At 48.5% G+C, this 14,174-nt stretch overlaps 2 protein-coding genes across 10 annotated transcripts in view; one reads left to right on the forward strand and one right to left on the reverse strand.

Moving 5' to 3' along the window:
* Trim54 (tripartite motif containing 54) overlaps positions 1-567 on the forward strand; it is a 19,851-nt gene extending 19,284 nt beyond the window's left edge. The window contains exon 9 of the mRNA XM_010604913.3: positions 544-567. Within this exon, the coding sequence (XP_010603215.1) occupies positions 544-567 (24 nt within the window). The remainder of the gene's footprint in view (positions 1-543) is intronic.
* A 149-nt stretch (positions 568-716) lies between these two features.
* Mpv17 (mitochondrial inner membrane protein MPV17) lies at positions 717-13,777 on the reverse strand. Of its 9 annotated transcripts, XM_033763305.1 has the most exons (10): positions 12,420-12,452; positions 11,678-11,706; positions 9,843-10,082; positions 9,622-9,733; positions 5,319-5,434; positions 4,997-5,089; positions 4,817-4,912; positions 4,562-4,594; positions 4,276-4,328; positions 717-1,599 (listed from the first exon to the last, which is right to left on the reverse strand). In XM_033763305.1, exons 5-10 carry the CDS (start codon positions 5,424-5,426, stop codon positions 1,530-1,532), a joined length of 453 nt encoding a protein of 150 aa, XP_033619196.1. In that variant the 5' UTR covers positions 5,427-5,434; positions 9,622-9,733; positions 9,843-10,082; positions 11,678-11,706; positions 12,420-12,452; the 3' UTR covers positions 717-1,529. The 9 variants fall into 9 exon arrangements, with proteins under 9 accessions (XP_033619196.1, XP_010603049.1, XP_010603046.1 ...); XM_010604747.3 differs by lacking the exon at positions 9,843-10,082 and having other exon boundaries at positions 12,420-12,475; XM_010604744.3 differs by lacking the exons at positions 9,622-9,733; positions 9,843-10,082; positions 11,678-11,706 and adding an exon at positions 12,967-13,777 and having other exon boundaries at positions 12,420-12,494.
* Between the last annotated feature and the right edge of the window lie 397 nt (positions 13,778-14,174).

Consider the following 14,174-nt stretch of genomic DNA (forward strand, 5'->3'; position numbering starts at 1 on the left):
GGGGGGAAGCCGGGACCCCCAGGCCCCGGTGTGGGGGGGGGGGCAGCTATAAGGCTCTCAAACTGAGGCCACCAGGTGCTTGCTGCTAGCACTCTGCCCGCACCATGAGTCCCACCAAGAGGCCTCTGCCTCCAGGAAGTCTCCCAGGGTCCCAACCTTCTTACAGACCCAGAACCCGAATCTACAGCTGTGTGGTGGGGGCACCACGTAACGGGCTCTCAGCTTCAGACCACAAAAGGCAGGTCCCTCTGCTTCCTGACTTCACTCAAAGTAATTTAGCAACGGTCTTTTTCTCTCCTGGGAGTAACATAAGTACTCTCATGCATTTCACCTTCTAGTTAAGATCACTGGGTAGGACGTAAGGAAACTGGGTCCAGGTTACTACTCTGCTACTAATTCCTGCAGTGAACAGGTCATGAATTTCTGTGGACCTCAGTGTTCGCATCTGTAAAGGACCACTGGGCTAGGAGGGCCCAGACTTCTTTCTGGCTACAGCCATTGTTATAGTTTTCATGCCTTACTCATGACTTCTGCTGGTTCTAGATTACATGCTTTCGAACATATTAACTGAAACATTATATAAAGTTTGAGAGGGTCTCCAAAGAGTGCCAGGGCCAGGAAGGGTTCCACTAACAGATGTACCTATGGAAAGGGTGAAGCGGCCTTTGTCGGAATATGGATGTAAAGTTCACAAGGTCTGATGGTTTCACAAAGATTTATGGAATGCATAATCTTATCCGTGGTGTGAGCAGATTACAATTGTGTGCTGTAAATGACATTTCACTCAATGATAGACTACACAACTGTGGCCCCATAAAATTATAATGGAGCCCCAAAATTCCAATCACCTAGTGGCACAGTAGCTGCTACAACATCATACTGCATGCATCTTCCTGTTGGTGGTATTAGTGGAAAAAGTCCTGTGCTGCCGGTTATAAAAAAGCACAGCATGTACACTTATGTACAGTACAGAACACCTGACAATAAATAACAATGTTATTGGTTTATTATACTCTATTATTTTATAGTGTATCCATTATTTTTTAAAAAGCTAACTGTAGGGCTGGGGATTTAGCTCAGAGGTTCGGTGGCCTGCCTTGCAAGCGCAAGGACCCGAGTTCAATCCCCAGTACCAAAAAAAAAAAAAAAAAGCTAACTGTAAACAGTAGGCGTTAGGCAGGCGGCGGCCTCAGGCATCTGAGTTTACCACGTACTGTTTGTATCACAAGGCCACGCTGAGCGGCTGACCTATGCCATGCACATGTGTGTAAGGATCTTCCGTGGTGGTCATATAGGATGCAACTGCCTAATGGTGCTGTTCTCAGAATACATCCCTGTCCTGTGAATGTATCAAAGGCGCCAGTGATTTCAGCAGTCAGTACACATTCCAGAGTGAAATGTGCCACTGTAGAGTGCTCTGAGCAACAACCCCACCTCACGCACACTGATCTGCAGAAGTCTGAAGAGCCTGTGGGCATCAGGGTCACACGGTGCATCGCGGCACATGGGAAAGATGCAGCAGGGCAGTGTTAGAGCTGATGTGCCTTCCAGGATAGGTAGGAATTCCAGATGACAGCCACACACTGGACAACAGCCAACCTAGCAAGAGAGTATCACTGTGAGGAGGGGGATGAGGCCACACCAGTTCAAGGTCAGTCAAGGGCAACTTAGCAACATTGTTCCAAAATAAAAAAATAAGGACAGGGGTTTAGCTCAGTGGCACCACACCTGCCTGGCAAGTACAAGGTCCTGAGGTTGATCCCTGACAGCAAAAAACAAATAAACAAATAGGGAGCCAGGAACACAGCTCAGTGGGTAGTGTTTACCTAGCACCCCCAAGGCCCTGGGCTCAAACCCCTATGGGGAGGGAGTATAGAAAGCACATAAGGAAACAGAGAAGGGACAGGATAGGGAAAGTGTGACAGAAAAGAAGGGACTGGGACTGCACCCTGGACCAGAGAACAACTATGAGCTCAGATTCTGGTGCAGTCCTTAAGCTCTGCCTCCCAGATGAGAGCCTCAAGGCTTGACTGCTCCCCACTGTGATCCTTTCAGACATGGCTTGGTCACCCACATGCCTGTCCAGGCCCTTTCTCAAAAAAGGGGCTTGAGGCCAGGGCTTTGCACTGATAAGCTATAGCCCCAGCCTTCTTTTCTATTTTTTTTTTTTTTGGTACCAGAAATCGAACTCAGGTCCTTGCTTTTATGAGGCAGGCAGCGGCACCACTGAACTAAATCCCTGACCCCTTCTTTTCTACTTTTTGACACAGGTCTCACTACACTGCTAAGTTGTCCAGGAAGGGCTTGTACCTTCTTCCACTGCAGTCCTGGGACCAAGAGTGGTCCTTGCATATGCTAGGCAAGCCAACTGCACTGAGTTTCATCCACAGCCTAGCATAGTGCATTTTTTTTTCATACTGGAGATTGAACCCAGGGACTTTGCACTAAGCTATATCCAAGCCCGTTTTATTTCGTATTTTTCAGACAAGGTCTCAAGTTGTCCAGGCTGGGCTACAACTTGCAATTCTTCTGCTTCAGCTTCCAGAGTGCTAAGATTACAGACAAGCACAAAGTAGCACCTTCTTTGTTTTATTTTGTGTATGTGTGTGTGTGTGTGTGTGTGTGGTGTTTTTTGTGTGTTTTATAAGTTCTAGATAATTCTCTGTTGGAAGAATAGCTGGCAGAATTTCTCCTATTGTCTCTTCTCTCATGTTTGCTGAACAGAAACTTTAATTTGAAGTTGCATTTGTTGACTATTATTTCTCACACTACTAGAGACCAATTCAGGCAGCTTTTGCATGTGCCTATGGCTTTATGTGTTTCCCCGGTGTTTTCTTGTGGCAGTTTCAACATTTCAGGTCTTATGCCTAAGTCTTTCATCTGTTTCAAATTGATTTTTGTGCAGAATGAGAGATTGGGATCTAGTTGCAGTCTTCTATATATGGTTATCCATTTCCCCCCAGCGTCATTTGCTAAAAAGGCTCTTTTCTTCAATATACATTTTTTATTCTAGTCTCAATAATCAGATGGCTGTAGTTGTATAGTTTGTTTCTGTGTTCTCTATTTTATTTAATTTGTCTATATATCTATCTTCATGCCAGTACCAAGATGTTTTTGTTACTGTGGCTATGTGATAATTTGAAATTTTGTTTTATTTTGTGTATGTGTGTGTGTGTGTGTGTGTGTGTTTTGTTTTTGGTACCAGGGATTGAACTCAGGACCTTGTGCTTGAGAGGCAGGCGGTGGAACCACTGAGCTAAATCGCCAGCCCTGCACCTTCTTTATTTTAAAATAATCTGGCTCCAAAGAATGCTGCAAAAGAGCTTAATGTTTAGGATTTGGCTCATAAGTCTGTGTTCTTTTTAGTTATGCTATTCATGTAAATTTTGACCATGTCCCTTCTGAAAAGTTATTCTTTCCTTTTTTTCCTCTTTCCTTTTTTGGTGTTTTGAGATTTTGTGTGTGTGTGTGTGTGTGTGTGTGTGTGTGTGTTCTGAGTTTTGAGACAGGGTCTCACTGTAGTTCAGGCTGGCCTCAAATTTGTGACAATTCTCTTGCCTTAGCCTCCTAACTGCTACGATTACAGACATTGCACCACCATGCCCGGCCTGAAAAGTTCCATATTTTTCTGTTCCCAACACCCCTGCAAGCACTTTTACAATTAATCTTGTGTTTCACTCCTTGCAGTTCAGCAATGACCTTTTTTTTTTGGTACTGGGGATTGAACTCGGGTCTTTGCGCTTGCAAGGCAGGCTACCAAACCGCTGAGCTAAATCCCTGGCCCAGCAATGACCTTTATTAGTAGGGCAAAGTAGTATTTTGCAGTGAACTAAAGTGACTGAATTTCTACTTGGCCTTTAGGTCTCTCTTTTTTTGTGTGACATAGTCTAAGTTGCCCATTCTGGACTAGAACTTGTGATCCTCTTGCCTCAGCCTCCAAGCGTGCTGGGATTACAGGTGCACTCTACTGCACACTGGTAGATTTTTCTGTCTGTAGACCACAGGCTACAGCATCATATGCAGGCACTGTCCCTGAAGACACGGAGAGCTCAAGTGGGATGGAGACAAGAGTTGCAAAAGCAGGATTACCCCCAACAAGACTACAGCAAGGTCAGTGGGGGACACTCTGGGACAGTTTCTATAAAGGGCTGGAAGCTCCAAATCAAATCTGCAGAGTATAAAGAGCTCTGATCAGGGCAGTAAGTGTTGGCTTGAGGGTCTATTTTGCTTACAACTGTTGGTCATGTAGATCTTTTGGGTGTAGGGATGTCATACCTGTAGTGCAGGGGGACCAGGTAGAAGTTGGCTAACTGCACAGCAGGCCAGAGCTACAAGAAAACATGGAAGTCAGTTGGCTGCCTCGCTGATCAGGCCTCCAGCCTCAGCACCTTGCCTGGCCCTGCCCTGTTTCTGCACACAGACACAGGCCAAGGGGGAGTGCCCAGACGGGAATGAGAGAGCAATGCCAATGGAGGGATTCCTGTATCAGGAGCACCCAATTAAATCCCAGGCACTTCTGGACTTCAGGAAGCAGGAAAGGTCAGGAGGGGCCAGCTCTTACGTAGTAGTTGGTGATGAGGGCATCAGGATAATCCTGAGGAGACAGAGAAGGAACAAATTCACACCTGCACCACCAAGCAGCTGCCACCTCCAAATGTAAATATCACACATGGACTCCCATTCCAAGAGCACAATGCTGCCCTCCACTCTGCCTGCTGCTCTCCTCTCTGGCCTTAGACTCTCCCTGTACCTCTCTCTGCCTCTGCCGCCCTCCTTCCCCTGGGGTTGCCAGCCTGCTAGCCAGAGACCCACTCACCCGCTGCAGTTTGGCCCAGTTATCCTGGGCTGACAGTCCATTAAGTGTCCCCACCAGTGGCAGGAAGCAGCCTAGGAAACACGGCGCAAAGGCCCCCTAAGAAGAGAAAGTGAAGCTCTGTGAGAATCCCACCGCCTCCAGCCAGGATCGCCCTTCCCCACTCCCTTCCATGTCACTCACCTGGTCCAACAATGTCTTCTTTAGCGCATCCAACTTGGTGGTGCCAGGAATGAGCCGGTCCAAAATCTTATACCAGCCTCCTACTACAGGGCCCTGAAAGTACAGCCCAATATAGGAGCAGGATATAGTGAGAAGCACTTGGCTTTTATATAACAAAGTTCCTCCCCCAAGTACCAGAAACCAAATCTCAGGGAGAGGCAGACACAAGGCAAAGAGAGAGAAGCAGGCTGGCCTAGGTAGGTGAGGCCAATGGAAACTGCAGGACAGCGGTGGATGAAGACCTCAGCCAGGTGCCCAGCCACCCCACGTGGGCAGAACTTACCACAAAGCCACAGCCCAGGAACACCATGGTCCAGGTCCGCTTTGTCTGGTGCCCCTGCAAGCCCCGCCTCTCCACCAGCTGCTGTGAGATAATGTCACCCAGGCCCATCAGAGACCCTGTGCAGGGTACACAGGTGACGTCAGAGCATCTCCCAAAAGGTAAGTTAATGACCAATGAGGCTCCAGCACTCTGAGTGCAGGGCTTCATTGTGGGCAAATGATGATCCTGTTTGCTACCTCAAAACCCTCCTTTCTTCAAGGATAATGACAACTCATGCATGTCCTCTCAGAAACTAGAATGAGCACGCCAGGAACCAAGAACTCTGCATTAAGCAGCAAAGGAGTCAAGACAAAAACTGCAGAGGAAGGAGAACCCCATCTGTCAGGATTACAAGGCCCTACCAGACCATTTCATTCAATCTCCTTAGAGATGCAGACAAAGGTCCAGGATCCTACATAACCGTAGGTGCTGAAATGGACTGTTCCTTATACAATCCCTCCAACAGAGGAACACTGTTTCCTTTCCCACCAACCAGTGTAAGACCCTGGACAAGGTTCTTCACTTTGGTCTTGGGGCCCCCACTTGTGGGGATAACTTTTTTTGGTACCAGGGACTAAACTCAGGACCTTGCACTTGCCCCGCAGGTGTGCAGCACTGAGCTAATTCTCTACCCCTAGCTTTTTCTAAAACTTGAGTGGTCAAAAGGTTCTACAAGGGAAGACACTGGTTGAGCTGGTAAGAATCCTAGCTAGTAGAACAATCAGCCAGAGCTAGACCCCTCCTGTCCAAACCCTCAGACGGAGTTCATGATAAGTATTAGAGCTGACTTCCCTTGAGCTCTGTTCCCGTGTCCCCCAACACTCAGCTCCAAGCAGTCTTAGACACCCACATCCAGGAACCAAGACAGAAATCATCACTATTTAGTTACGGCAGCATGATGGTTTCTAGCAAACCACACATACAGGGCCTCTTGGGAGAAGCCACATAATCTCCGGCTTGCCATCTAGCTCACTGGGTAATGAAAGCCCCTCAAGCCCTGCTGAAGCCACCACTGTCCCTGTGCCCTCAATTAGCACTGGACAAACACATCCTTCAACCCTGTTCTTGGCCTGGAGCTGGCTCTGACGTCCATCTGGCTGCACACTCACTGCTCTGCTCTCCCCCACACCCTTCACCCAGCAAGTCCCGGAGCAGCCTCATCAGAGGTGCTGGGAAGAGCTGGGAGCTGTGGATGGGCACTGGGCAGCTCCAGGTCCACCGATCAAGGTGGCAAAGCCTCACCTCCCACTAACTCCCAAAGGGAGTCTTTCCCCAACACTGTCAGACACAAGCTTCCCAGCGAAAGGGTAGAATCCCATATACTTTTGTTCTTATTCCTTACCACATCTAAGCAAGTCCTCCTCAGGGGACAAAGGAAAAATGTCAAATGGACCACCCCACACAACAGGAGTGCTCTGGAAAAGGCCACTTGGCTTAAGATTCGAAGCTTAGCCTGCAGAACAATGTGTCAAGCTCAGAGTGTTAGGACTATGGGGAACTGAGAGCTTGCTCTCCATGCTAACAGCACTTCATTCCCTATGATCCCCCCACAAAGGTGGGGTCACCATCTGCACACCCAGGGAGGAAAGGAAGCTGCTGCAGCCATACATAAAGAGAGGAGTAGCCCTGACAACACAAAAGGCACTCCCCTTTTCAGTACCTGTGCACTGAGCTATACCTCCAACCCACCTTTTTGTGGGGGGCACTGGGGATCGAACGCAGGACCTTGTGCTTGCAAAGCAGGTGATGCAATCACTGAGCTAAATCCCCAGCCACCACCTCCTTTTTTTAAAAAAAAGACAGTTGCCCAGGCTGGGCTTGAACTTGCAATCCTCCTGCTCAGCCTCCCAGAGTGTTAGGACAACAGGTGTGCACCATTATAGTCAGCAGATGAAAGCACTTCTTAAATGACGGGAGTAAACAGTCTGACAGTTCTTTGGCCAGGTGATTAAAATTTGCAAAGGCCGGGCGTGGTGATACACACCTGTCTGTAAAAGGGGAGGCTGAGGAAAGAGGATTGCCAGGAATTCAAGGCCAGCTTGGGCTACATAGTGAAAACCTGTCTCAAAAAACCAAAGGACTCTCACACATAATCCTCAAAAGGTCTGGGAGGTAGGTGGTCACACCTGTATTGATAAGGACAGTCTTTGAGAGATGAGGTGACTCAGTAGGGAGTGAATGTGGACAAATCCAGGTAGGGAGGCAAGGTGGCCTCGGCACAGGCTGAGGCAGGCTCAGAGGCCAATGGCAAACCAGAGGGTCCTGCATTCCTTTTCTGCAGGGGATTCTGTCCAAGTGAGACCCAAAGGGCCTACCCTTAGGGTTTACATCCGAGGTATCCCCCTAAAAGCCTCATGTGTTTGAAAGGTGGTTAGATTGTGGGGCTTTATACTCATCAGTAGATTCTTTGGCAAATGAGCTTGTAGCTGAATATACGATTAGGAGGTAGGACCTCGCTGGAAGAGGCCCACTGAAGGGCTCTGGGGGGTGTGACCAGAAGGGTGTACCTCCCTCCCTGGCTCTTCCATTCTCTGCTTCCTGGCTTTCACAGCATGAGCAGCTTCTCCTCCGCTCTGCCCCTCTGCTTTGCTGTTTGTGGACAGTGACTGTGAGCCCAAACAAACCTCTCCTCCCTTAAGTTGTGGGTGCTGGGTATTGTGTCTTGGCAGTGAGGAAAGTGACTAAGACACCCACACAGCAAAGATGCTTCCTGAACTAAAGGACTTCTGTCTTTACTCCTCACAATTCCACTAACTCTTTCCTTGTCACCTTGTGGAGAAGGCAGGCAGCAATATTCCTAGGAAACAAGTGTTTTTTCACTCTTCATGATTTGCTAACAATCACACAACAAACAAACGGTAGAGCTGAAATGAAAATCCACGTCCCTGACCCCCATGGTCCTTGAAGCCTGCAGTCATTTAGAAAGATGGATTCTGGACCCCAAACTGAATCCATTATGCCTGAAGGCTACTAAGTGAGAGGGCAGCAGGAGGAGTGGGGGTATGAAGCTCTGTACCTCATGCCAAGTCTGTTCATTTCAGACAAACAGCACCCGTTGTCCACAGACGATCGGGGCCCCTGAACCTACAGCAGCTCCAGGATTGACCCAAGCAAAGAGCCAGGCCTGCATTGTGACCCTTTGAGCCGGAACAACTCATTCAGACTCCTCATCCCACCTTCCCCAATCAAGGGCCCAAGCACAAGCAAACCATCCCAGCCCGAGAGGTCTCCTAGACATGGATGGTCTGAATTTTCTAGGGTTTTGGCTCCCCTCTCTTTGGAAGTTGGGGCTTGGGGCCTGCAGACGCATGATGCCCAGAGTCCTGATGGGGCAGGACAAAGGGCTGCTGGACAGTGATGCCCCAATGTCAGGCTGGGCATGGAGCCCAGCAAGTAGATGCAGGCGTGAGTGTGACATCATGCCCCTGGGTGGATGCCAGTCCTCATGCCGTCACTCCCTGCCAGATGTGGGGGGCAATCCTCTAGACACAGATCTATTTGGGACCATCCTCTGCCCACTAACTGAAAAGCCCCAACTTACACACTTCCGAGACACGATATGAGTGGAAGTAAAATCCATACTCCCCATTTTGATCCTCCACCGACTTTTGTATGGGATATTTGTTGTTGTTTTGTTTTGAGACAGGCCTTACTATGTAGTATGTAGTATGGCCTTGAACTATCAATCTTCCTGCCTCAGACTCCCTGACTTTGAACTCTTGATTGTCCAGCTGTGTAGTCTTAAGTACAAGAAAATGAAGTGTTAACAGAAGATAAGAAGGCAGGGAAGTAGGAATGAAGAGAGGGAAGTGCACCCCTTGAGCACAGAAGGCTGGATGGGCGGGAAGTGATGGTTACTGGCAGGGGGCAGGCAGTGCACTGACTCAGAAGCCTCCCACCACTACCTGCCCGGCTGCAGTAGGGCTTCACCTAGCACAGGGCTTAGGGCGAGCGAAGCCCATCTGGGAGGACAGACCACATCCTCTGAGTAGATCTGAGTGCTCTGCTCACTCCTGCTCTAAACCTGTCATGGTGCTAGAACATAAGGCAAACAGATGGTTCTGCAGCTTGTCAGGCACCTAAGCTCACATCAGAACAAGGGACCATGCTCAGCTCAATTTCAGACTACATCGCTAGTAACCTCGGTTTGCATACCAGCTCTATCAATGACCACTGACAAGAGTCCCCAGTTCCTCTTTCTCTAACAGCAGGCGCTGGATTGGGTGGCCTCTAAGGCCTGTAGACTTCTCACATTCTGGCTTACCTCAGACTCCAGAAAAACCAGTGAATGCAGGAGCTTAGCTGCTCCTACTAGGATCAAGGTGGCCTAAGAGGGAGGGAACTGGGCCCTGGGCCCACTGGAGACTGGAAGGGCCCTGGAGAAAGGAAGAGATAAGGCTGACTCAGGCTCTGCAGAACACACAGCCAACCTTGCCCTGGACTGGCCTGTTCCTGACTTGGGCCTGGCCAAAACTGGTGTATTACACATTTCTGTTGAACCATTTCAGATCCGGATTCACCCACGTCTTGCTCCAGCCATTAATGCAGTTCAACCACCTGGCAGATCCTTGCTTCAGGCTCACGCCAGACCTGGAGCCTCACCACTGACGTCTTCAGTGACTATGACTGTGCAACCTAGCCCTGGAGTGACACTTTGACCAATATGGGATGGGAGCTGGTGGATTCTCTTCTTTTCTCCAGAAATGACTATTCGTCCAGACTCTCCTAAGAAACATTTCAAAGAGGTTCTCAGTCAGTTCCAAGGGACTGAGCTACCAGTAGTCCTTAACACTGGCCTATTTGATAATGTATCTTTACATTGGTTCTCCCTTTTTCCCTCTGTGGGACTATTTCCTAGCCCCTAACCAAGTACCTGCACATAAACTTCATGTTCTGCTTTTTGGAAAAAGAAAAAAACACAATCAAACAAAACCAAGGCTAAGATACTCAGATTTATGGCAAGTGGAATAAAACCAATCCAAACAGAACTATAAGCTGGGCATCATGGCATAGGCCTGTAATCCCAGCACTCAGGAGGCTGAGGCAAGAGGATCGCTATGAGTCTGAGACCAAACAAACAAAAAGAGCCAGGGATTTATCTTAGTGGTTCCACCACCTGCCTTGCAAGTGCAAGGACCCGAGTTCAAGCCCCGGTACCAAAAATAAAAAACAAAAAACTTGTTGGGCTGAGGATTTAGCTCAGTGGTTCTGCTGCCTGCCTCACAAGCGCAAGGTCCTGAGTTTGATCCCTGGTAACAACAACAACGAAAAATAGCTCTTATCCCTGGGCTGCCAATAATCATAGAAAAGGCCAGCCTCTTAAGCTTCCATTATGTATTTAAAAATCAGCCTTATACTGACCCTGTGAGGTCATCTAACAACTCAAGCTCTAAATGAAGACACTGAAGTCCAAAACAGCTTACTGACTGCTGCTGATACAGCTATTAAGTGTTATGCCACTGAGATTCAAATCTTGGTCTAACTCCAATTCTGAAATCTCTGTTCTATTTTCCAGTGTGATGAGCTTCCCCATGGGTCACAACAATTACTGTGCTGGGGTTTAAACCTACTGTGATAAATCCACTGCTTTAATTTATAATTTGGTTTAAATACACTGAGTAGCAGGGAAGGAAAATTCTGAAAGGTTCAGAAAGTCTTATGCTAGCAGGCCACAGGTTGCTTCACAGCTAAGCTGTGCTGAGCACAGCCTCAGGAAGACAGAGGGTGTGGAGCCAAAGGACTCTAGCATGGACAGACCAGAATTCCAGTTCAGCCACTTGTCTAAGGTTGGGCCCCCTTGGAGCTCTAGTTCCTGACTTTGTCAGCTGCAGATCCCGTGGTATCCCTTTCTCTTCTTGATGGCCACAAGGGGGAACCTTCTATCTGGCAGTTGTGGGTCCCGAGGGAATCTGAGGCTGGGCAAATTCCCAGCAGGTCGATTCTCATCACAGCCACACAGTCCAGCATGAGTCACCACACACGCAGCCAGGTGAGTCATGCAGGCTGACGGACATTCTGAGGACAGGACAGGAGGTGTTTGGGCCCAGGAGGCTGAAAAGGGGCCCACGGAGGGGCAGAGGAGTCCATCTCCTAGCCAGCTATGCAGTGAAGTTTCTAGTGCTGATGTAGGTTTATCCCAGTAACAGGGTATCTTTCAGTAGCTCCTCACCACTTCCAACAGCTCTTCTCCAAAGCCCACCGTCCTCATTAGCGTGCTCTTTCCTTCCTTTAAACACAAGTAAGATCCCCTCACAAGCTAATCACTATCGGCACTGCCTGATAGTCACAGGCCTTCTAATCCTTCCCTCCATAAAACTTACCTCTTCACCATCTCCTTGCATTAGCTAACCTGCAAAATGAAGATGGTAATAAATTCAGGGAAATCTCTGGGTTACCTTTGTGAGACTGCTACTCAATCATTAGATTTGGAGTAAAAACTCTTAGTATATAGTTTGGGGATACACACATGGCTAATAAACTGTAAGAAATGCAAAAAATGATGTGAACAAAACTCTAGAAAGTGGTCATCTCTTGGAACATGTGAATTAAGGACTAAAGGGGTCCGAAAGCTGGATACTGACACAATAGTGCTCAGTTTAAACTGCAAATACATGTTTTTATTCTTTTGTCTATTTCTTAACGTAAAATACTAACAAAAATGTATCTGGAATAAGTCTTGATTTCAGCATTTATCAGGTGTGTGAGCCAACGTAGAATCAAGTAATTTTAACACAGACCTTTGTGTGGTACTTATGCCACAATGCATATGACAGTGCTTTGTATACTGTAAAATATTAGAGGTGTGTTTATTAGTTTCCAAGTTGGGGCCTCCTCCAACAATGCCCCATCTTTAAGAATAGACTGCTTAGCTTTTTGTCACAGCTAAGCCAACTATGCATACCACTTAAAATAATCTTGGAGACTCGCTCTCCAAAACACAGCAGCTGGGGATGGAACAGTCAATTTCTCCAGGGGCTGAACACAAGCAGGAAATGATAGAGGTGCCGTAAGTGTGCCTCTGGCTCCCAAATCGGCCTGCTCTGGTCCCAAAGGGACACTTACCAGCCGTCAGGACCTGGACTTTCCACGGATGAGCAGCTAGGACCCGCTGATATGCCCTCCAGAGTGCCATGCCTCCTGTCAAGCCAAGAGGAGAGGGTCACCGCCACTGCCCTACCAGCAATGAAAAGACACCCGACGTTTCCTTGGGCCCACTCCCTCTCCTTCCAATATGTCTAACAGAGGCCTCACGAGGAATCTTCTGGAAAGCTCCGTTACAGGGTCGCCTTGGTCACCTAGGGAACAGGCAAGTATGGGCAGCTATGGACTCCCGGTGGACTCCCTGCGACTCCAGTCCTGAAGTAGGGGTCCCAGGTGCCTCCGGCCAGGGCATGCTTATTCTAGCTTCCACTTAGAGCCTGGACTCCCCAAAAGTAAGACCGGTCGGTCCCAAGATTCACACTTAGTTGGAGCTAGTCCGCATCCGAGTACAGCTCCACACCAGAAAAAATACCCGCTCAATGCCCGGGACCAGAATGGTCACACGTCCTGTGGGCACTCAAGGCGCACAGGTCTTTGAGTTGGTGAGCGCGGACACGTCGCAACTCACCCAAATTCCGGCTCCGCTGAGCAGCCCGGTCCACGTGACCTGGGCCAGGGACTTCCGTCCAAAGCTCCGCCCCTTCCGCCCGCGATCGCTGGGCTGGACCCCTTGCAACCCGTTGCTGAATGAAAGTAGCTGAGTCGATGATTCCAGTGGAAGGCGGCTCAGCTTGGTCACCTACTCTGCGAGTGGCCTCCTCTTCCAAAGGACCGCGCCACGCTTTAGGTGCGGCCGTCAGCCATACTAGACCCCACTGCCTCCTCTCTCCCGGAGCGCCGGCCTCTCAACTGGGAGAGAACCCGGTTCCCTTCCACCCGCATCCCCAGAACTCGGACTTGACCTCCTTCAGCGTCTCAGGAGTCCTAGAATTGATAGTTCGGTGTATACACTCATCTTTTATCTCCAGGTTGTTACTTCGCCCTAATTAGGAGCTCACGGTTGGGGACTTGGTCTTGTTCATATTTGTCTTCACTAGTTCTGCTCACGGTGTTCCCTCTAGAAATGCTGCATAACGCTACAGAAAGCATTCGAATTAGAGAACCTCAGCAGAGCTCGGGTGTTAGCCCTATAACGGGCTGGGTATCTTTGTTCATCACTAGGTTTGAACTAATAGTTTCTCATCTGTGAAAGGAAGGAACTTTCACGATTTTTTTCAACCTGGGCTCCTCAGTTATAGAGGATTTTTACGACAGAAGCCAAAAGGAACAGCATTGCTACAGGTACTTCTGCCTCAAATGTTTTTAAAAACATCAACTCCTAGGTTGGGTGTGAACTTCATGAGGCTGAGCCCAGGCAATTTAGCCAGCCCCTGTCTCTAAATAAAAATTTAAAAATAAAAAGAGGCTGGAGATGTATCTCAGTGTGAAGGCCCTGAGTTTGTTTAATCCCCACTACCACCAAAAAAAAAAACAAACAAAAAAACAAAACCAAAAAAAAACCCACACACACTTCTAGAGAGAAAGCATTTTTTTGGAGACATGGGCTCACTATGTAGTTCAGGCTGGCCTCGAACTTGTGGCAATCCACCTGTCTCAACCTCCCGAGTGCTGGAATTATAGGCACGCTCTAACACCCCCAGATAGAGCCATTTTAGGCCGGGGATTTAGCTCAGCTGAACCTCTCCTGTCTCGCAAGTGCAAGGTCCTGAGTTTGAACCCCGGTACAGCAAAAAAAAAAAAAAAAAAAAAAAACACCCAGGGATTTATCAGGGCACA

The sequence above is a fragment of the Fukomys damarensis genome, unplaced genomic scaffold (genome assembly GCF_012274545.1).
Source record: "Fukomys damarensis isolate Sample0158 unplaced genomic scaffold, DMR_v1.0_HiC HiC_scaffold_2, whole genome shotgun sequence".
In the NCBI taxonomy this organism is placed as follows: Eukaryota; Metazoa; Chordata; class Mammalia; order Rodentia; family Bathyergidae; genus Fukomys; species Fukomys damarensis.